The sequence below is a fragment of the Lithohypha guttulata genome (assembly GCF_036872675.1).
Source record: "Lithohypha guttulata strain CCFEE 5908 chromosome Unknown scaffold_4, whole genome shotgun sequence".
Lineage (NCBI taxonomy): Eukaryota > Fungi > Ascomycota > Eurotiomycetes > Chaetothyriales > Trichomeriaceae > Lithohypha > Lithohypha guttulata.
In genome coordinates, this window is record NW_027042753.1 from 532,570 (window position 1) to 555,076 (window position 22,507).

At 49.1% G+C, this 22,507-nt stretch overlaps 8 protein-coding genes across 8 annotated transcripts; 1 reads left to right on the forward strand and 7 right to left on the reverse strand.

The window, feature by feature from the left end:
* Positions 1–1,326: 1,326 nt before the first annotated feature.
* On the forward strand, positions 1,327–3,165 carry LTR64_005344 (uncharacterized protein; the record flags this gene model as incomplete). The annotated part of the gene is made up of 1 exon (XM_064899683.1): positions 1,327–3,165. One exon carries the CDS (start codon positions 1,327–1,329, stop codon positions 3,163–3,165), a length of 1,839 nt encoding a protein of 612 aa, XP_064752995.1.
* Positions 3,166–3,599: 434 nt separating this feature from the next.
* On the reverse strand, positions 3,600–4,211 carry LTR64_005345 (uncharacterized protein; the record flags this gene model as incomplete). The annotated part of the gene is made up of 1 exon (XM_064899684.1): positions 3,600–4,211. One exon carries the CDS (start codon positions 4,209–4,211, stop codon positions 3,600–3,602), a length of 612 nt encoding a protein of 203 aa, XP_064752996.1.
* A 1,306-nt stretch (positions 4,212–5,517) lies between these two features.
* Positions 5,518–7,056, reverse strand: LTR64_005346 (uncharacterized protein; the record flags this gene model as incomplete). Its single annotated transcript, XM_064899685.1, has 3 exons — positions 5,518–6,354; positions 6,405–6,617; positions 6,670–7,056. The coding sequence occupies 3 exons, from the start codon at positions 7,054–7,056 to the stop codon at positions 5,518–5,520; spliced, it is 1,437 nt and encodes a 478-aa protein (XP_064752997.1).
* Positions 7,057–7,985: 929 nt separating this feature from the next.
* LTR64_005347 (uncharacterized protein) lies at positions 7,986–9,331 on the reverse strand (the record flags this gene model as incomplete). The annotated part of the gene is made up of 2 exons (XM_064899686.1): positions 7,986–9,099; positions 9,144–9,331. 2 exons carry the CDS (start codon positions 9,329–9,331, stop codon positions 7,986–7,988), a joined length of 1,302 nt encoding a protein of 433 aa, XP_064752998.1.
* A 2,012-nt stretch (positions 9,332–11,343) lies between these two features.
* LTR64_005348 (uncharacterized protein) lies at positions 11,344–13,080 on the reverse strand (the record flags this gene model as incomplete). Its single annotated transcript, XM_064899687.1, has 2 exons — positions 11,344–12,027; positions 12,088–13,080. 2 exons carry the CDS (start codon positions 13,078–13,080, stop codon positions 11,344–11,346), a joined length of 1,677 nt encoding a protein of 558 aa, XP_064752999.1.
* Positions 13,081–13,347: 267 nt separating this feature from the next.
* On the reverse strand, positions 13,348–14,484 carry LTR64_005349 (uncharacterized protein; the record flags this gene model as incomplete). Its single annotated transcript, XM_064899688.1, has 1 exon — positions 13,348–14,484. One exon carries the CDS (start codon positions 14,482–14,484, stop codon positions 13,348–13,350), a length of 1,137 nt encoding a protein of 378 aa, XP_064753000.1.
* Positions 14,485–16,486: 2,002 nt separating this feature from the next.
* Positions 16,487–17,926, reverse strand: LTR64_005350 (uncharacterized protein; the record flags this gene model as incomplete). The annotated part of the gene is made up of 2 exons (XM_064899689.1): positions 16,487–17,345; positions 17,397–17,926. The coding sequence occupies 2 exons, from the start codon at positions 17,924–17,926 to the stop codon at positions 16,487–16,489; spliced, it is 1,389 nt and encodes a 462-aa protein (XP_064753001.1).
* Positions 17,927–19,957: 2,031 nt separating this feature from the next.
* Positions 19,958–21,889, reverse strand: LTR64_005351 (uncharacterized protein; the record flags this gene model as incomplete). Its single annotated transcript, XM_064899690.1, has 2 exons — positions 19,958–21,607; positions 21,668–21,889. 2 exons carry the CDS (start codon positions 21,887–21,889, stop codon positions 19,958–19,960), a joined length of 1,872 nt encoding a protein of 623 aa, XP_064753002.1.
* Positions 21,890–22,507: the final 618 nt, after the last annotated feature.

Here is a 22,507-nt window from a genome sequence, read left to right on the forward strand (position 1 = left end):
GGTGTGTTCTACCAAGCGGAAGCGGTGTGGAGGTGGTGGACTGAGTCCTGGACCGGAAAGAAGAGAGCTGCTGTCTGGAAGTCGTTGCAGGCGGACAGGGCTCGATGTATAGACTTTGGCCTCAAATTCTGGAGGGGTTTGATGCAGAAAATCAAACGCAGCGTCTGTACCTGAGAGGAAGAGAATTTTGGCTGATGTTGAGTTTGAATGAGGACCGATCAGGATCCTCTAGTGTTCCTGACGTGGTCAAAGCTATTGTACTGTGCAGGTGAGATGATCGCTGTTGTTCTACTAAAGGTTCAGTAAGCACAGATCAGAAAAGCTGGTAGTATCACAAGCACATGGTAGGAGAAAATAGGAATCTACGGAATGCAGAGCACAGAGTGTCATATTTGACCGACATGTCGATGCCAGCCTCATGATTGTGTATAGCGCAGTGTCTGCGATATCGAGGGGCTGGAGGTGTAGCGAAGTCGTTGATTCGAGGAAAGAACGCGTCGCAGACGTGGATTCCACTTACTGGTCACCAGCCACTCGTTAGATATACGCTAAAGCTCAAAATGGCAAGTGCCGCGCTACCAGCCTCGTGCCGCCTTGGCAATATTTCCGAGCCCACCGATCATCTACCACGGTTTATCGTATAGATGAGACTTGTGTCTTTATATCGTCGGCCTAGTATCTGCTATGCGCAAACTATCTTCTATCGCAATAGTGATAGGATATCTGGATTACCAGTGTACTACCTGCGCGAATTACTCACTCAAGGATCTCATAATGATGGCAGTTTATTAACCACCTGAGGACATCGAGCATGTTGCACTCGATTTCCTACAATGTGATCAAGATCTTTCTCCGGAGGGAGCAGCATCAAGTTAATGTTCGGTGTGGAACATATCTATAGTGATGTGCAGTCGTGAAAGTCCAAGCGCCATACGTCAATACGCACAGACTTGTCGTGAGCAATCGCTTCTGAACGCAGACAGACTTTGATCTCGATCACCTCAACTGCCATGCATCGATTTCGGATACAATTGTGCAATCCAGTACAAGAGACTGAAGCAAACATGCATATGAATGGTTACCAGAGCAAGCATGAGGTTTACATGAAAGGAACGAACAACACAAAGGCATATTGAGCAAGCATATCGTCGAAAGAACAAGAGGAAGTAGCAAATGTCACGAGCACAGCACAATCAACGCATCCGGGTTGCCGCTTCCAGTTCTCCTTCCAAGAACATCAAAGGAATAAATGAACAAAGACTTTACACGCTTGGACTGCTTTTTCGATTTGCCTATACCCTCTTGCCCTCGCTCCTGCCTTTCGATATGGGTCGCTTTTACGCTGACATCACTCACATTTGTACAGATGACTTACTCAGTACCAAAGACCTTTCCAAGCCTGACAGAATGCCTCCGGTAGATCGAGACGGTGACATTATCATGACCGAAGCCTTGATCCAGACAACTCCGATCAGTCCATTCAAGGAGAAGTTCAATTTCGATTGGTTCAGCTTCGACAGCAGCAAGTCTCCTGCGAAGAAGTCCAACACTTCACCAGTCTCTGCTAGCTCAGCGACGAGAAAACTCTCTATTAGCACAGTTTCGCCGTCAAGCTACTTCAATGATATCTCTCCCGCGACACCATCAACTGCCAGCACAACCAACCAGCAATCGAGTATGTTGAGTGGTCGTCGACCACGTTATTCCCAGCTCGTGCTTCCACCACCACCAACCAAGCCTCTTGCTTGGCAATGGCAATGTCACATCTGCCGTTCTCGGTATTCTCTAGCAGTGACACGTAGATGCCTCAACGACGGCCACTACTACTGCTCCGGTCAGACTACCTCGAATCAGCGCAATGTCAAGCGTCGAAAAGCGAATCGATCCTGTACATCCGAGTTCGACTATGTTGGTTGGCAGGATGTGGAGAAGTGGAAGCGAAAGTGTTCAGCTTTGAAGGCTTTTGCCGAAGGAGAAGAAGAAGGACCGATACTGTATGGATGTGAAGGCTGCTGTTTTCCTAGTCAATGTCGCTACGAAAGTAGGCCAAAACAAGAACGCTTGCCATTTGACCGATACATTGATGAGAATGACTTGAAGGCAATCGTCAAGGACGAAGTCGAAGAGATGATCAGTCCTGAGAAAACTGCTTTCGAGGAAGAACGGCTACTAAAGAAGACAGCCTCTGCCTCGAAGGAGAAGCACACAACAGAGGAGAAAAACTTGACTGCACGACGGACCGCAAGAAGTGATAGTCCAAGCAAGAACACAATGTCGAAAACTGATCGATCACCTTCAGGAAGGCAGCGCTTCTATTCGAGTTTGACCAGAAGCAAGACTAGCGACGACTCCTCTGGGAGACGAGATGCAGAAAACTCATCCGAGCAGGGCAAATTCGACGCGACTCTTCCCTCGTTGTCCACCAACTCGTTGTCAGAAGGAACTCTGACCCAGGAGGATGGCGCCTCGACAAAGAGCTCGGACATGAATGAACTTACAGCAATCGAAGCGACCCTCAAAGCAGCTCTTGCTGGCCAGCAAGCATCGCCGTCCTCATCAGCCGAGAAGCAATCACAAAAGTCAGGAGCCAAGAAGCGAGTCAATTCCAAGGTCAACGATCCTCAATTCGAAGTCACTAGCAAAGACAGATCAAAGAAAGTCCCGTCTTCGACATTGAATACGCCAGAACCTGAAATCAACACCTTACAAAGAACTACCTCTCAACAACGCCTGTTGACAGATTTCTTCCGCCAGGGTAAACCCAGCAGTGGCAGCAGTGATCGGTCCAAAGACAAATCCAAAGACCCATCATACTCCGAGAAAGCTCGCCGTGCAGCATCAGAAGCAAACATCGCATCTTTTCTACAGCTGAAGCCAGCTCACGACGATGAAAACCTACCAACTTCACGACCAGAACCCACAAAGATCAATGCAGCAGGACACAACGCTCAACACTTCGAAGATATCAACCTATCGCCGAGCAAAGGTCATTCACAGAGTGTTTTCACAGAAGTGCTCGATGCTCCGGGCGATGAGTGGATGAAGGATGTTGATACAGATCCTGTCAAGAAGCGTCTAGTCACAGATGAGTCAGCTGCTGGAAAGACTGCTAGTAGTGCACCCAGTAGCTTGTCATTTCTGAACTTTGGATTTGGGAGGAAGTAGGAAGTTGGTTAAGGGCACACATACATACTTGCAGAAGTGGGGAATTCATCGCGCCTGCACTGGTCGAAGGTGTGCGGGATAGTGTGGATTAGAACGTACACAATGAACACAAAAGCATCGCTTCCATCCTCGAGCATCGTGGCAGGAGTGCAAAGTTGGAGATGGATACACTACGTGATGTTAATGAAGCGAAGTCCTAATTCAATGCAGTAGCACTTGCTTGTCCTGTCATGCTAGTATAGAGAGCCACATCTCCAGCAAACAACCATGAGAATATAGCTATACCCTATTTCGTGTCTGTAAAAGCCAGCTAGGGAATGTGAAACATGCTGTATTTCGCCCTACGATGAGCACCGCAACCGGTGAATACCAAGCAACTCACGCCCTGTCGAATCCATACATGACTTCAACTTTGACGATGATGCATCGCTGAGTCATCGATGATGATGGTGCCGACGATGATGATCTCGTTCTGGATCGCCGATGTAAGGCCGATACTTCGAGGTGTGCTCAACGTAATCTTCCGCATAACGGTAGTCATACGGATCTTTGTCCTTGTATTTGAAACCGCCGTGATAAGTGTTCCCACCCGCTCTGTAGGGTCGAGGGTAATCTGATCTAGTGACTCCGTTCCAATTACTGTTTGGAAATGTCATGACGGGGCCGAAGCCGCGGGAGTAGCGAGGATCGCCGTAGTAAAAGATATGTTGGGCTTGTTGTTGTTGGTGGGTGGGCTGGCCTGTTTCTAGGCAGCACGGTTGAGAGGGGTGTTGTTGTTGTTGTTGTTGTGCTACTGTGGTAGAAGGACGATGTAAGTTGCTGTGTTTGGTGGATTTCTTTGTTGGACTGCCATGTAGCCATTCCTTCTTTGGTCTTTGCGGAAGTTGACCTGGAGCGCCTTTAGAGGTGCCGTAGTTGTCGGTTACCGAGTTTGCTGTATCACGAAACGGGATTTCTCGACCCTGGAAGGATTTATCAACACGACTTAGAATATCATAATGCCTATCGTTTCCGGCTGTGGGATCGGACGGGTTGCCTTCGTGCATGTGCGGTTGTCCTTCTGTGTATTGGTTTGATCTGCCAGACGTGGTTGTCGAGTGTGAGATTGTGTTGGATGTTGAAATACTGTTCGGGTGTGCTTGGTTGAGAAGAAGAACGTGCCGCTCTTGCTTTCCGGTATTGGTAAGGGGTTGTGATGGTACAGAATCACTGTAAGCAGAGGAAGCTACTTATAGAGTAAGCGTACGTATACAGCACATCGTTTGCGATACTCCTGACACATCCTGGCTCTGCGCAGAGCTGTTATTGTCAGAATGACGCGAGTATCTGGCCAGCCTCTATATGCTTATCAGTCATCCGGCACGAAGCCATACTTCTACCTGTCGTGAGTGGAATGCGTCGGTTCGTTAGAAGCGGGCGTCCGTACACATATACGTGAGGCATGGTCACGAATCACGGGTAACCGCTTGCCTGTAGTCATTTCTCTTTGATGTAGCCTGTTGATGGTTTGGACACTTAGTTCTGCGACAATCACAGACGTGATTGACATACAGTAAGATCGCTCTTAGCATCCGTCGCTCACTGATACGATACTGGCCACGAAATTCTTTGTTGGTATAGTTGAGCCTCTAGCTCGCGGCAACGTTCTGGTGTACCTCATAAAACCGTCAACACGTGGATCATCTCGTCGATCATCAGGGTAATGGCATCGTAGCGATTGTTCACAGCGGCGAGCTAAATCAGACAATTGACACAGCGCTGCTCGAGAGATGGAATTCTGAGATAGGTCTCTTATCCCTCGCTGGCGACGTTGTACTGCAAATGCACTTCATAGCAAGCAATGTTAGTCATGGGTTGTGACTATATCGTAGTATCATGATCTGGCTTCAGGTAGTGAGCGGATCATGATGGCCGAATGCAAGTAGCTGTAGGTATGATTGAAGTGCAGAAGAACTTGGTGAAGGAAGAAGACAGTGAGATGTTCTTGGCACTAATCTGCTTCGTCCGCTGTGACGGTACTTGCCTCGTCAGCCGGGCGGTACGTTGGTTTTGAGCGGCTACTTTCAATACTTATCCGCTCCAAGTCGTCCGAGCTCCCATCTTCAATTCTCGAGCATCACCATAAGTCCATACTGTGAATGATGCCTATGAGACTGGGTTGTTGCCAGCTCAGAATCTTGGTGATCAACGGTCAGTGTTCCGTCGTTTTCTAAAACTGTGCACCGGTAAAGGGAACGCGAGGGAGAAGAACATTGGGCATGGCGAAGTACTTGTAGGTAAATTCGGGTTATTCAAAAAAACCTAGCGCTACACATCACTGCCAATGTACAAACTTTCCACCCATGGCTTGCTTCAAAGCTTGCTCTTTCCACTGACCCTGTTGATCGCCAGTGGATCCTCGTTCTTCAAACCATACTGCTTCATGAGCTCTCTCGTCTTCTCCTTCTGAGCCTCAATCCTCTTCAGCAGCGCTCCACCTCTCTTGCTCTCGTTGCGTCCCAACTGTATCATATGAACCTCATCTGGACCGTCGACAATTCTCATTGTCCTTCCACTAGCCCACATCTGCGCCAGTGGTGTGTCTTGACTGACACCGGCACCACCGTATGCTTGCATGGCACGATCGAGTACGTTCATCAGTACGCCTGGGACCTCAACCTTGACTTCTGCGATCTCCTTCAGTGCCGACTTGGCATCACCCTCGTCTATGGTATTGGCTGCGTTCAAGACAGCAAGTCGAGCACTGTCTATCTCGACTCTGCTCCGCGCTACTCTCTCGAGCTGAATGGCGTGCTCGGCCAATTGCTTTCCGAATGGTGTTCGGGCGGGGTCGTTGAGTCGTGCGAGATACCAGTCCATAGCCTTCTCTGCACTGCCGATACTTCTCATCGCGTGGTGAATACGACCAGGTCCAAGTCGGCCTTGGACAACCTCGAAACCTCGTCCAGCACCAAGAATCATGTTGCTGTCCGGTACACGTACGTTGTCGAAGTAGATGTGGCCGTGACCATGCGGCGCATCGTCGTAGCCCATAACACCAAGCATGCGGTGGACGGTAACACCAGGAGTATCTGCTGGGACAAGGATGACGGACTGTTGCTTGTACTTGCTGCTGTTGTTGGGATCAGATTTGGCCATCACTATGTAGATCTTGCAGCGCTTGTCGCCAGCACCAGAAGACCACCATTTCTGCGGATATTGTCAGTAAAAGTCAAGAAGGCAAGTGATAAAATTCATACCTGGCCATTCAGTACCCACTCGTTGCCCTCTTTGTGCATTCTCATCTCAATGTTTGTCGCATCAGAAGACGAAACTTGCGGCTCAGTCATGAGGAAAGCTGATCGGATCTTGCCGTCCATCAATGGCTTCAACCACTGCGCCTTTTGTTCTTGAGTACCATACTTGGCAAACACTTCCATGTTACCTGTATCTGGAGCAGCACAGTTCACTGCCTACGAACCATAAATTAGCATAAGCATTAACCCCCGATCAGTAAACACATACCTCCGAAGCAGTAATACTTCGTCCCAAATACTCCGCCATCAATCCATACTCCAAATTACTGAACCCAGCACCCTCCTCCTTGAAGTGATTCTTAGGCAAGAACATATTCCACAAGCCCAATTCCTGAGCTCGCTTCTTCAGGTCCTCGATGACAGAAGGATGAGATTCGAATCTGCCGACAATGTTTGATGAGTGAGCATCACCAGCTTCTCTGATCTGTTGTGTGAAGACGGCATCGGCGGGAATACATTCCTCCTCGACGAAGCGTTCGACGAGGTCCAAAGCTTTCTTGGCGCGGTCGCTGACGAGGTGCTTTACGACTGACGGGATGCGTTGGCTGGCTGGGACATAGCCCTTGTCAGAGTTGATGAGATATGGAACAGACATCTTGATGATGGACTGAGATAGCGAGTGTGTATATCAGGACCTTCTTGCAATCTGTTACGAATGTTTCTTTCACTGCCAACAATGGCTGCAATCTTTCGAGAAGTATAAGACGTTGTCACAAGCTCAACGAAAGCTGTATATGAAGCACTTTGAGAAGTCGCCTTCGACGAACTCTAACAAAAGATGAATCTATCATCGACTTTCTTCGGTGGTTGCCCCGATCACCCTCCAACCGAGGTTCGCTGAAAGCTTAATCAAGTAAGCAAAGCCGCGCCAAAAATTGCGGATAACACCACAGGATTACTTCTACATTATTAACCTCGATACAGACGTCAGCCTACGAGTTTGCAAAGAAGATGTCTGTGAATTGATAGTGGGAGCATGTCGATTTCTGCACTAGATCGAGACAACAGATACGCCCGAGATGCTTCAGCCCTTTCTGACTCGATATTAGAAGAAAGACTGCCCTCAACGTGGTGCCTCAGGAACCATATCAGCGGCAGCATACGCTCTTCTCCGTGATGGTGCCACTGACTGTGGTGCGATAATCAGCAGAATTGGTTGCATGAGCTAGAATGCAGGATTATGCTCTACGTAGGTCGAATGATCTGTTGGGAAGCGAACGTCGGACCGTTACGACTATATAATGAGCGACTGCTGCATCCTACGAAGGGAGTAAGTATTGGTGCCATCAACAAATACCATAGCCAAGAGTAACTACATGACCAGAACCGTCCCTCCTCCTCCTTCGTTAGATTAGTGATGGTAAATAGCCTGCCATTTCATGCCCCATCAACAGCATGAATGCATAAATCCAACATAAGTTTCGTGATATGACGAGAAATGTAAAACAAAGACCACCCACGCTGCATACATTGATACTACTCCACAAAGTCAAAGCCCCAAAGAGGAAAAAGGCGAACGATGAATCAAGCGTGCCAGAGATCCCAAGCTTTAGAGATGTAGTGCATGAACTCTTCCTTTTTCGCAGATTGTGTTGCAGGACTATCACGTCCCAAACCAAAAGGCCCGATACGTGGTGCACGGTCTGGACCGTTTCCGAGGGGTGGGCTACTGTCGGCCTCGTACTCGTTGCGAGTGCGCCTTCGGCCAGCACCAGATTCTAGGTGAGGTGGCTGATACTTGTATGGTGTAAGATGGTCATTACGTTGTGGATGGGGTGATGGCGGAGTTGGTGGCTGTCGAGCACCATAATGCACGATCTTAGGCTGTAGATCTTCTCGTCCGCCAGTCAACTCAGCAACTGCTTCCTCGGCAGACCTGTACTCGCGTGGTCGGTCGAAATTTGGAGGTGGTGGCTGAGACATGGGATGAGCCGTTTGAGGAGGGAAGCCAGGAGATGGTAGAGGTGGGCCGTGTAGGTGAACTGGTGTAGAATTTGCATGATAGATCGGCGGTCTTTGTGGTTGCAGCGTATCCTGACTGAAGACATCAAAGATTGGTGGGAGTCGGTTGTTTGTCTGTATCGCTGGGACGTGCTGAACGTGATGGCCATGAATTTGTGCTTGTGGATCTCGCATGGAAGGTGGTGGAGCGTCACGACCTGTAAATGTCTGACCGAGAGGAGCAGACTGAATTACTCTTTCATTGGCAAATTGTTCGGCTCGAGGAGGCACAATAGAAAGGCCAGATGGTGGCGGACGCTTTTTGCCTACGGATGGAGCTCGTGAGAAAGGATTCGGATTCTCGATAGCTCTTGCAGATTCTGGGGTATGATCTCCCTTTGCAGATTTGAGTAATCTCGACTCGATAATAGACCGCTGTTGATCTCTAACCGAAATGCTCCTTTGCAACTGCTCTCGCATGCTAGGATCTTGTGTCTGAAAGCCAGGCGACAAACATGCTAGGCCAACATCATGCATCGAGGCGCCTGCGGAAGGTCTTGAGCTCAAGGGACCAGGTATGTTTGTAGTAGTGTTCAAATCAAGTTTGCGTGGTCGATGTCGCGCATTCGGGTTCAGAGAGGGTGAGGATGGTGGCTCCTTTTTAACGACAATCTTAGGATTGCTGGTTATGCGTTGTCTACTGCTATTAGTACTGAATATGTTCATGTCCGCCCTACTCACAACAATGGGGATCTCTTTCCTCCCGGTGGGGTTCTGTCGGTCGCAGGTATTTCTATTGCACCACTTCCATATCTTTCTACTGGTGTTGAGCTCATGGCAGGTGCCAAGGGAGCATAGGAGCGCGGACTTGGATGTCGATCGTGTACAGACATGGGAGCAGGGCTGGGTGCAGCCACGACCGTCGACATTATTTTGTGAATTGAGCTCAGAGAATTGTTCAAGGGTGTCAAATCGTTGTTGACTGATACTCTTCGTGGACACCTGCGATTGCACAGCTAACCTTCTGTGCCTATCTCAGTCGTGTACTGCTGTTTGGGTCCCAAGGCTACTTTCGTGCGGCTGTACGTGGGCAGTGGAACGAGCGAAAATGGTAGACGCAGCAATGTGTGATCAACGAGCGGCTAGGTCGTCGAATTCAACAACCCTGGATTGGTGGCAGCGGCAAGAGCACGGCTGGTGAAGAGCAGGAAAAAGGACGAGGTGCAAAAGACGAGAGAAAGCTCTTGAGATGGACATGGACAGTCTGAGGCGCTAACAGCGAGCAAAAGAGTGGGAAGTCAGTTCAAACAGCATGCACGCCGCGGCCACGGACAAGCCATCGTGGGCTTATCAAGCGTGCAGGCTTGTGCTAGGCGTGCCCGCTAACACGGCACTACAGTTTCAACTCCCTAGAAAACCGCTTTTCATTGGGTGCGGTCTCCTGAGCCTGGATGTCTTGAGATGAGCTAGCCGGAAGGAGCGATGCAACTGACCCAATCCATCGCAGATTTCACCAAGGGCTTCAAACTCCTCAGAGTCCATTTTGACGCGTCTAAAAAATGTGAGTGACATGTTCGTGGACTTCCTTCACTTTGTACAACGATGCATTATCGTTCTCCGCGCTTGCTGATATTGTACGACCTGTTGTATTGGCTTTCAACAGAGAAGCGACGTAATCGTGAATGATGATCTGCTGGCTCAAACAGAACTTGCCCTGTAACCTGACTTCTGAGACATCTCACATCATTGGCCTCAAGTAATGGCAACAAGTGGTCCCGCTGTACCGCCTTTTTCAGCTTGTTAGTTGCCTGGCACGTATGGAATGGTTCTCACGTCCAGATGTGTCGATCTGATCCGCCATAATTACTGGACAGGAGATAAAAGGACCACTCGTGTCAAGATTTGTGTTTCTGTTCGTAGACAGTATGAATAACCGAAGTGTTGGTGTTCTAGGGCCTGGTCAACATGACGCACCTATTGCAATTGTATGCGAGTATGCTTGCCTTTTCGAGCATCGTGTCACATAAGCGAATGATGTTCAATCAATTCGAGCTCTTGAAAAGCTCGGCGTCTCAACTGCGATGCCTAATCCTTGTCAAGGCTTGCCTGCGTTTGTGTCGGATGCCCAAGTCCAAAACATTGGTTACCGATTAGGCGGGCCGCTCACGAAAGGATTTCTACCTGAAACGTATATCCACGTTTTGCTACTGTGTATAATCTCAGTTCATAAATCGCACACGCAGTCGAGGCATGCACTTCCCTTTCAGCTTCAATCGGTCCAACCAAATTCTAGAAACATCGCGCAACCCTCTGCCGTGCATTCAAAAGTACGCTATCGACCTCCGGCCAGCCAACCATGACGAGGATCCTGTAGTCGAGCTCCTGGCCTCCGGAACGATCAGCGTTTCAGGTCTCCATCCATTCAATCGAACACTACTAGCTTGTTCTCCCAACCCGTTTCAGTCTCTTCGTTGGTGGAATAGATACACGAACTACAGGCCACGTGTTGCTGCAGATGTCTTTGATGAATACTTTGCTGTACCAAAGCTGAATGAAGCCGGAAGGCAGAATGGGCTTTGCGAAGATCGTGTAATGAAGACCGGACTGCATAAAAATTAACAATTTAGCAGACATGCGTTATCAGGTGTACCGAACTTGAACCCCAATATCGGTGACGAGGTTCGAAGCAAGACCACGTTTCAGGCCCCAACACGAGAAGGTGCGACCTTTAAATGTTTGTTGTTCAACCTGTCTTCAATCACAAGAGCAACTAGCACTGTACATTTCCATTCTTGTTGAAGGAAATCACTTCACGAGGCGAACAAAACGTGCTATTCGAGAATTACACAGCAGCAGGTGAATTTCAATATTGCTGAATATATGTACCGATGCAATATCTTGCAGGGTTTCCCAAAACCTATGCACACATAGAATTGAACATTTACCTGTTGTTGCCACTGGCAGAACCTTTGCGAACTTTGTCCTTTAGCTTGTCTCGAGTACGTCGCCAGAAACTCGCTTTTGCATGTGCTTTTGCTATGTGTAACGAAGAAAATTCATCTTCTGCTGCTTGTGGTAACGCTGGAGCATTCCCTTCTACCGCATACTCCGCACAGCCAGAAGCTCTTCCCTTTTCCGCTTCGTAAAGCGGCTCCACTGAGTTATCAGGAACGTGGTCGGGCAAGGTTGTCTCATTCGTACTGTTAATCGATTTCGCATGGTCGCACACTATCGGTCCTGCAGTCGTTGCTGTTGCTGTTGCTGTTGCTGTGTCTGGAGCAGGCTCCGCACTGATGTCGATGCTTGGAGCCATATCAACGACGGCCTTTCTCAATAGATCAACCAAGGCCGAATGAGCGGATTGTTGCGCAATATCGATGGGAGAGATGAAGGGACCAGGAGATTCTCTCACAAACAATGGATCAGCACCATATGCCAGCAACAAAGCTATTGCTTTTAATGCCTCTACCCCGTTGCGATGTTCTGCCGCGGTGCAGAGACCATTCCCTAGGAGTGTCCTCCTATCGTAAGGTGCATCCACCTTGTGGTCGAGAAGTAATTTAATGATATCTTCTGCATCAGAATGCCCTCTCAGAGCTTCAACGATGGCCAGCTGTAATACTGTCTTGCCCCGCCAATTAGTTGCGGTAATATCAGCCCCTTACTCGAGTAAGATTTCCACTACTTGCGAGTGCCGATGATAGCATGCCCACATCAGTGCAGTAGTCTGTTGGTAATCTCTTTTGTTGACATTTGCACCGGCGTTGAGGAGCATCTTTACCAGTTCCTTATGTCCTGCTCTAACTGCAATTACAAGAGCAGATCGTCCTGTGCGGTCCAAGGCATGCACATCAGCGCCTGCAGCTAGTAATAAACTCACGATTTCAAGATGACCGTGAGAGCATGCTGCCGTCAAAGCAGTGTATCGAGATCCGCCTTTCGAATTCACCGAGGCACCTGGTGCAAGAAGCATGCGTACGATTGACTCACGTCCTCTGAATGCCGCTAAGTCTAGTGCACTACCATGGAAGGAGTTGTGGTTGGCTGGGTTAGCACCTGCATCGAGCAATATTCGGACAATGTTGTCGTGCCCATAATATGCAGCAGCATGCACAGCGGTGCCCATATAGCCGACGTGCAGTTGCAAATCGGGCTTTTGGGAAAGCAAGTCAGACATCACAAGTGGCAGATTCATCATTGCAGCATAGTACGGACCCTGGTCTATGCCTCCTTTGGGAGCTCTGGGATAAAGCGTGGTGTCTGCCAAGCCGATGGCGCAATTGAGGTCTATATCATCAAGTTGGACTGACCTAAGGGAAGCAAGGTATTGGCCACTAAGAAACGTGGAAGCCAACTCTACCAATGTGCGTGAGCACGAAGAACCGCTAGCTCGCAAGTGCTGCCACCAGAATTTTGCAGCATAGTCTGCCAAGGGCCAATGTTGTTCGATGTCTTCTTCGTCCACCTTTGCGTCTTGCACTCCATCGCTTAGACGCATCAGATAACTAAGACAATGGGTGGCGATCTCAGCATGGCAGCTTTCGGCCTCGAAGGTAGGTGACGACGAGGTATGTTCTTTGATATGTGCGAGTTGTTCTGGATATTGAATCGTGTCTATCAAATACTCCCGTAGACTCTGGTGAATCAGCTGAACGTTGCGGGCAGACTCACCTAGCATTTCTGCAGAAACGCGCTTCTGCGCTGTCGAGAAAGATGAGGTTGTACTTGATCCTTCGTAGTCGTGCCTGCCAGTGTCTAGAAGATCGTCCGTCTTTGACTCATGTTCTTGTGTAATCTCCACTAGTCCTCGTGAGCAGTTCAAAATATAACGCTGTACATCGTCTAGGCTCAGATTCGAAATGTCGTCAGGGTCTGGGGAACGGTGAATCTCACGCAAGGCAGTAAAGAGGGCATTGTAGTGCAAAGGTCCCAAGGCATAAAGAACCTATCGAAGTAGAACCAGACATTCGTCAATATCTTCGAGGTCTCTGCTCAATATTGACGCAAACAGTTCATTGATACCATTCGGAACCTGATCGAGAGCGTTATGCATGGCTTTAATGCTCTTGCCTTGCCTGTGAACATGCATCAGCATCGGAAGTACTAGGACAACCCAGAGAAAGATACCCTGGGACCGATCGAGAATTTTTGTGCGTAGATCTTTCAGAATTTGGTTATCTACCTTTGGCAGGATATTGTCGATATAAAGCTGCACGTCCTGAGCATGGCCCGGTTCAGCTTCCAGTACTATCGTCAGCCCATGTCGAACGACGATATGCGGATAGTGGCGACTCGAGAGGCAAATACGAAGTGGTACGTTTGCTGCGGTAGCACGGCTGATAAGTTCTTCGAGATATGTTACCATTGCCGCGACTTCCAAATCGTTTCCTTCGTCCAATGCGTCGATGAAGAGCATAAGAGCAGGAAGTGCTGCAACGTTCCTGGTCAAGAAATTTTGCAGCTCAATCTCTGTCCAAGCATCATGAACCTTGAGATCTTCGTCTATTTTGCTCTGGAACATCGAGACAAATGGCTGGTGCAAGTTGGTATAAACTGTCAGCAGTTGATGTATGACGGAGCGGTAGAGTCCCAGAGTGGATTTCTCTAGGGGATGCGCCGATCGCGCATTGAAGAAATAGGAGATTCGAAGCTGGTCGGCCCTTTCCATCTCGATCCAATCGACTGTTTTCTTCATAATGGTTGACTTCCCGGTTCCCGGCTTGCCCTTTATCCAGAAGAAGCCATGGTGGACAGAGAGGCGACGATCGTCTAGCCAGTCTGTATATTGCTTGGTTCTGAACAGCCACTCACAAGTTGTAGGTGAGGCATCTGCCACGTTCTGTAGACGAGCACTCATGCGAGGAAATGACAGTGAGCGCACAAGGATCTCTATAGCCGGTGGGCCTTCTCGCGAGGCATGATAATGGTACTCAACAACGTCGCCGAAATGAGCTGTTGCATTTCCCTGGACAACAGTATTGCCATATTCGTGTCCAGATCGGATATTCAATGACTGATCTTGAGAGTTTGTATTCTGGTGTACGTGTTTTTCATGTTCCAAGCCTTCGTCTGTACGTCCCATATCTTACTGTTCGGCGCAGCTGCAGACATCCAGGGAACGAATACACAATCAAGCTGGGGTCGCGAGCCTCAGCAATACTCGAGTTGCCGAAAAATGTTCCTGCCATTCGCACCAAAACTATGAAAATCTCGTTGCATCTCTTTTCTGGTCCTTTCGAATGCTGGTCGGGTGTGAAGGGAGCTCGAAATACGCGATAGTAGGTCGTTCCTTGTGAACATGTTCCGCTGGACCACTTCTGCGGTGGACTGAGTATCATCTTGACCAGCAAGAGTATCCGAGCTGCGTTCAACCTTATGTTCAAGCCTGCAGCTGCAGCAGTCTTGATCGTGATTGGCTAGCAATAGGAGCAGAAGTGGTAGTCAACCACGTTCCCCCAAAACCACCTCCACCAGCTGCGAACGAACGAACCTAATTGTGATATGCCTCAGGCATAAACTATCTGAGAAGGATTACGCATTGTGAGTAGGAACGAGGGAATCGGCACTTGATTCTGAGATCTCAACGCTTTTATGTTCCTAGCTCCTCAAGCACACAGTATCCCGTCACTTTGAGTGACAAATATTATAAGACCTGTCTTCTTGACTTGTTGCCTCAGGCCAGATATACCGCGTGTCTCCACTCTCCCCGGGTGAGCATGGACCAAGTTTCAAGACGACCCACGTGATTACTAAGGTCCCTTGGTACTTGTGTCCAGCATTGTGGCCGCGGAGCAACAACTTACCCATCAAGAACATCCTCGTTTTTCAAAGTTGACGAGCTATGGGACAGGGTAGGGGACACAGTTGAGCGCAAGAGTACAAGGTGGAGACAGGAAGACCTCTAAACATCAAACCTACGAGTGCGAACTTAAAGCTTGCGGTCATTTATTCGAACCAACCGACCCATGATCGTCTACAAGCAGAAGAGCCAATAGAAATCCTTTACTGATCGTAGCCACGAACATCGAAACGCCTCTTGTAAGCAGTGCATGATTGTTCGCTTACACAGCTAACTGGGTCACGATGCCGAGACTTTCGCCGATACAACTGACCCAAACTTCACTGATGATTGCCTACTTTGGAAGTTCCACGACATAAAGTTGTGCAGGCGACCTGCTGTCTTTCAGCCGGTCGCTACAAGCTACTTTGACGGCTTTCGTGAGTCATTTCTATGATTGAATCATCTACGCTTTGTGGCTGGCGACGTGAACGTCAGAGGCGAAATAGTATACAGGGTTACTTGCGAGAATCTAGCGAGACGGTGTTGCTGCCTGTTGTGACTGTGCCCTGCGGGGAATTTTGTGAGACAGTCTGCGAAAGAGTAGTCTTACTCTCCTTCTCTTCTCAAATGAACACCGAGTACCACTTCCCATAGCCACCGCAAAAGTCCACAGAGCCTCTTCCACATCGAGAGAAAAATGGCAAGACAAAATTTGCACCTCAAAGCCCTTCTTATAGTCCTCCTCATCGCCACCCTAAGCATTACTTTCGTTACCACAGAGCAGACACGGTCGAACCACGCCTTCTCCCACGACCAGACACCACTCGAAGCTAGTATGGCAGCACCATCAAAAGACAATGTCATCTGCGGCGTCAAAGAACAACTCGTCTTCAACCTCGAACAGCTCTCCTTCTACGTCAAGGCCGACTGCCAGCATGACGACAGGGCTCACTCAGGTTGCCCTTGCAGCCCGTCTATTGCCTGCAGTGACAGATGCCATGCGCGGGCTGTTTGCTGCTTCGACGCCGCCACGGCTTTGATCAAGCAGCTTGAGAGCTATAATTTCTTCTATAGCAATCGTTCCAAGGAGTTGTTTTGCGATAAGTGAGATCGTGAAATCTCGCCCTCCGCATGAGTCAAAGGTTTCGAGTCTGGTCGCTCTGTCTGTAGCTCGTTTGCAGTGGAAAGTCCGAGTGGCAAAAGAGTTTGTCTCTGTAGCTGGTACATCTGGGACGATACAGTTCAAGGACATGGAAGGTCATGGAAGATAGCATAATTGGTAGAAATGAAAACATGCTGTTTCTCATATGCCACCACCACCACGAAAGACTTTGTAGTAGAAATTTTGCTGAGGACCTTGTAACAAACCCACCAGGTGTCGCTCTTCTCTGACGTTCTGCTCCCTAGGCATGAGCTCTTCGTGGTCCTCTCGTCCGGCTGACTGAGCTAACGAGACTGCCCATGTAACTATGCCATACACATTCAGACGAGCCCTTGCATCCCTGATGTCTTGTTCTGAGGCTGCTCGAAGCGCAAGAACCATGAGCACAGTGCCAAAGATAATGTAGACAATGCACCAGAAAGCCAGGAACGTCAGCGCTGGAATCGAAACTTTCACGACCAGTGTCGGTTCCCTGATCTGTTCCAACGAGTTCATTCTGTTTGATGTGACGCCACCAATAGTAGCCATAACGACGGGCGAGAAGAGGTCAGCCCATTTTCGTGCAAAGGTCTCGCTGGAGTCCTGTACAGCAGCCTGTTTGAGGATTGTCTGTAAGGTAGGACTATCGCCCGATACTGATGTTGGCGAACTACGGCCATGCCAGATCTCGGATAGCGTGCCGTTCGGTGCGGGAGCAGTCATAACGTCGCGGATCGTGCCGTTGAACCAAGTGTAATCGACGTGTAAAGATTCGTAATTGCAGCTCAGAATGATGTCGTACGTCCCTGTAGGTCCCCTGTAAAAACCTTTATCCATAGAAAGGTCTACATCGGCATCTACAGCTGTCGATGCAAACCTCATGGCGAGAGCCATGTGGACCTCGTTAACGAGCTGGTCGTCAGGTAAGACGATTCCATTCTCGTCAGGTCCGCCCGTTGTAGGATTGTAGCCGACGCTGTTGTAGGGTACCGTCAAATTCTTGTCCATGAAGTATGCCATACTGTGACGCATGTTAAATTGGCATTAGCGGTGTAGTGAGTTACATGCTTACACAATGTTCCTATTTGCCTTGATAGATAGAGGTGGATAGTCGGGATCAAATGTACCATTTGTCGTTTTGCCAAGCAATCCCCAGAAATTTGAGCTGCAGGTGAATTGCGAGAACATATCGTCTATTCCAGAAGGTACCAGATTACACAGATGAGTGATGGGTCTACATTGCGTCGTGATGCCGATAGTTGATGCCCGGAAATCAACAAATGGAGAAAGCCCCGATGTCTTTGGAAGTAGGATCGCTATTTCTTGCCCGTTTGCTTCCACCGTACGAATTTCCGACATCGTAGAGGTATTGTGGTACAAGGCGAGCATCTCATTCTGTTGTCGTAAAAAATCGATGATGGGGATGAGGTTATTGACCGTGCATGGCAAGCCATAGTTGGCCGTTCTATCCATAGAGAGGCATTGTTGAGCCAAGCCCTTCCCAAACTCTTGGATATCGTTAGATCGTTTTGCCTGGTGAACCTCAACTGTCCTGGTAGTGTAGTGTATCAAGCCGTCCGCCATAAACATGATCATTGCCATAGAGATACAGACATACAGCACGAATCCAGCATGCACAAGAACTTTAGGAGAACTTGTTGACCTTTTTCGTTGCTGACGACATGAGCGAAACGACGTCCATCGTCGCAACCTATCTGGAGAAGCCATGCAAATGCCAATGAGCAGACTGAACTGGTACGGAGTTGGCAATTCGTCGACCGTTATAGAAGCTTCCACTAGTGCTTGTGCAGTTCGCCAAGCCCATAGTTGCATCAAAGGTCCGGCGAGAAAAGTTGCAATTTGTGGTGCTCTAGCGATGATAAACGTCAATCGAGCTAGAGCCAAAATTAGTCGTTGTAGACGTAGACTCTCGTAGCGAGGCATATGTACTGGCAGGTATACTTGGCAAGATATATGCTCGTTGCTTTTTGAATGTCCAGCCTGGGGGTTCGAAGAAGAATCCTTTAGCAGGCCTTACTTGATATCTCCAAACCACGAAGGCCAATGTGACCAGCATTGACAACATCAAGCCGTAAATCCACAAGAGGGGCAGCCAAATCTCGCGCCATATTGCAGGACATGATCGTCCGGCTTCCCTGATGATTTCTGGTGGGGGTTCGGATCGCTGTTGTGGTCGAGCTTCAAAATCATCACTCCGACTCACCGTGATATCCTCACTTCGTTGCGAAAGTGAATGATTGTCTGAATGGCTGTCGGAGTGGGATCTCGTGGAGCGTGGCTGGGCCACTGTAACATCCAAAGAAGCGCCCCACGTATGCAGTTCCTCTGACTCGTGAGAGATGTAAGAACTTTCCCTGTTGGGCTGATCATGAGACGACGCATGTGCGGCATGGTCAGGAGCTGATCGAAGATTTTCGTAGCCAGGCACAGATCTTAGTGCTCGAGAGAAAACGGTCTGGCTCCACATCGTACGAATCTGTATCACAGCCTTTGACAGCAACCACTTGGTTCATTGAGATACGCAACAACAAGCGGCGATAGGATGAGAGCGAGGAGGCGCACACCATGAGATCTAATCAAAGGCTTTTATCTCGTAGAGAGAGTTGTCCGCAATGCGCATCACTGAAAACGATCAGATCAAAAAGGCAAAACACTGCCTATGTTCCTAAACAAGAATGCATTTTGTTGCTATCCACAAGCGCAGGCAGCAATGCCAGGTATTTTATCGATTGGTGGAAAGAATATGGTTGTGGACAGTCTTGAGGCAGATATTTCCGTAGTATTAGAGAAAGTACAGCTATGCATGCAAACCCTAGTATGGCCAAGGGCGTACTCGACCTGAGAGTGGCGGAGCTGTCACACAAACCTCCTGAGAGAAAAGAACAGTCATACCTCATGCTGTTGAGAATGGTCTCGAGCAGTGACTGTGCCAACGTGGAGGTTCGTATACTAGCAGTAAAGCCAGCTGAAGGGAACTCGACCAGAGTCGTAGAGCAGTCGATACATCGCGTGATGACTCACAGACCTAGTATTCGATCAGGTTCGGTATTTTATGGTCGTGCCTGGCATGAGCATTATGCCACATCGATGCCGAAGCAGCCCAGATATTTTTGCACTGCAGCTGCGACATGACGACTTTTCACATCTGTTCCATTAGCGTATCCTGGTCATCAAACTTATCAGAGGATGGTACTGCGCGGCAGACGCACGTCAAAATCAGCATCTGCTATCAATACGATACAAGTGGACTGTGATTGCACAATCGCATCGAGCTGCTGAAGACTGCCAAAGTATTGGTGAGGGGAGAATACGAGGCGCATTTCAGTCCTCCTGGTCCGCCAAGAGCAGTCTGAATAACCTCTTGGTCTGCGGAAACTTTTGACGAGAAGCCACTGGTGAGGTCGCCCAGGCGAATTGCGCTTTTCAGCTTTGGAGTACAGGTTCATCGTTCTCAGCTCTGAGCTGAGTCTTATGTAGTCAGCTACCTGAAGGATACAGCGAAATTCTGAGCTTATCGATGGCCAAGGCTGACGATATTCTTGAGCTGTATCTTTCGCAATGCATCTCAAGAATACCATTTTATCGGAAGGTACTCACGAGCGTTATGTGCACCTACTTACCTCCAGCCAGAGCCTTCATCCTTGCCTCAGCAGCTCTTGCCCTCCTTTCCCGCTCGAGTCTCTGCCTCATCTCGGGCGACAGGCCTCTCAGGTCTTCCTCATTCTTCTCAATCCAAGTCTTTTCAGGCACAGCCCCAAGCGTCTTGCCTGTACCGGCCTTCTTTTCGATCTTGCCGACTTTGCGCTCCTCTTCTTCTTGTCTTATCCTTGCAAGATCTGCTTTGCGGCGCTCAGCCTCTGCCGACTCCGTATCGGCCTGCTCTTGCTTGTGCCGCGCGTCCGCTTCCTCTTGAGATATAGCTGATGGCACATGAGCCGCGTTCCAGTTAATGGCCTGATCACCAAGTGCATATCGAGCGATGCGGAAAGCGTCGTGAGTCTTACTGTCTCCGGCTATATCGTAAGCGACTTTGCTGTCTGCATTTTGAACAGTAGGATCTGCGCCAGCCTTGGTCAGAAGTGCCGCAACAACTGCAGCAGCATTCTGCGACGCAGCAAGGTGCAGTGGTGTTGGTGCATGGTGATTTGTACCTTGATTAGGTGGATAGAAGGTGAGATTTGCCGACAAATTGTTCTTTTTCAGATAGAGAAGGACACCCGGAGCTTTCGATCGTCTGATCAAGTTTTGAAGTTGAGAGGTATGAAGTAGAGCTTCCTCTTGCTCTGCAGTAGGCTTTACAGGTACGTCTTTCTTTGGCTGGGCTTTTGGTGTCATTGACACAGGCTTTTCTGGCTCTTCCTCAATCAGCTTTTCCACTTTGGCTCGGGTGAGCTCTTGAAACGCGCGTATTAGCTCGTTCTGGGTGGCGCGTCGAGTACTGAATGGAAAGCCACGCAACCTCTTGTCCTTGGAGGTCATAACTTGGCCCTCGTATGGCCCAAACAATGTATGTCTGTTTTGACTACCAGTCGCCCGGATGAAGATCAGCTCAGCTGTATCGATCATTTGCTTCCACTCAGCAAGCAGATTCCTGATGTCTACCACAAGGGCCGCCTCATTGGCGCGACGTCTTGAGCTTCCGACAGAGTGAGCGTTGCCCTTTGCATTGTCGTTCGCAGACTGAGATCCACCTTGTTTTCTTCTTGTGGTGTATCTGTGGAAGGTCTTATGTGCTTTTACTACAGCATGTCGCTCTTCGACGCCACCAGGACCTTTCCGTACTTCTGGCGCAAGACCTATTATCGCTGCGGCGAAATGACCACCGCCAATCATGCATAGGAAGAAATGTGGATCGATAGGACCTGACGTGAGTTGCTGCCTATTACCGCTATGCTTCACTTGTGTCGGCTGTATCTGCTTTCTCTTGAGAGTAGTGACGAGCTCTTTCTCGGCTGTCTGTTGCTCTGCTTCGGACAATATGGCTTTGTACAATCCCAAACCCATCCCATCGGGTAGTTTGGGGCTGGTCAACCAGTACATGGGCGCATTGCCAGGTCCGCGCTTTTTCTGCATTATCTTCGTGCCCTCCTCATCTTGCTGAGCCAACCTGGCCTGCCTCTTGAGAAGCGCCGATAGTGTCGTGTCGTTACCATTCTCATTGTCTTCCTCCGACTCGGAAGAATCTGACCCGGATATCGACTCATCAAGCTCTCCAATCTTTTGCACAAAAGTAGCCTCGTCTATAGGAGGAAGTTGCTTTAGCTGTAGTTTCAAATTGTACCTGTGGAAATCTGATCTAACGTGCTGTCTTTGATCGCTCACGTCTCGGAAGGAGGCCTTACACAGCGCGCATGATAGGGAGGTAGGTAGTCCGTCTTCGTTCAAGTTCCTCGTTGTTGGCTTCTCCTCGATGTCGTCTGATGCCTCCAAGGTACGTGATGCTGTGGTCTGCAAGGTTAGTGTCTCGATCAGCTCAGAAGGCAGGTCGTAGATGTAGAGAGGTCGCTTCGTGTAAATGTTGGTGTCTTGTACTGGCGGCGACATGTCGATAAGATCTGACTCGGTTCGTGATCGGATGTATCTAGCTTTCGCGCAAAGATTGGCGACAGGACTTTGGTCTCGTTTACTATTTTGAAGAGTCACCGTCTCACCCACTACAACTTGACGTCACTGCTGCCTGGGTGTCGTGCCTGAGACGACTGCCTAAGGCAATACCTCGGCGGACCTGCTGTAGCCATCTCAACTCCGAAACTGCTTACAACAGGCGCGTCCAGTGTTACTCCACGACGAAACATCTTCGCGTTTCAGAGATATTCTCCATACAAACACCAGTGTCTAGACGAGTACGCGTCTCCGCCTCTGTGACAGGAGAGTCCCAGTTCACGCCGAGCCTTTGTCGAGATGCCATGCTATGTTCTGCGAGAGCTGGCGGCTCTCCCTGACAGCATGCATCAGGCACGTTGATTCTCTATCCACATGTTGAAGATATTGTTGTCTGGTTCGATGGTCTACGAAGCACAAGCAGCTTTATCGCTGTTGCTTGGTAACTCTTGGCTGTAAGTTTGAGCTTCATCGTATGCTGACTGCAACGCGGTAAAGTCCCTACGTGAAACTGCTGGACCTCGAAAGAGGTATATCTACACGTACATCGAAGTATCGATC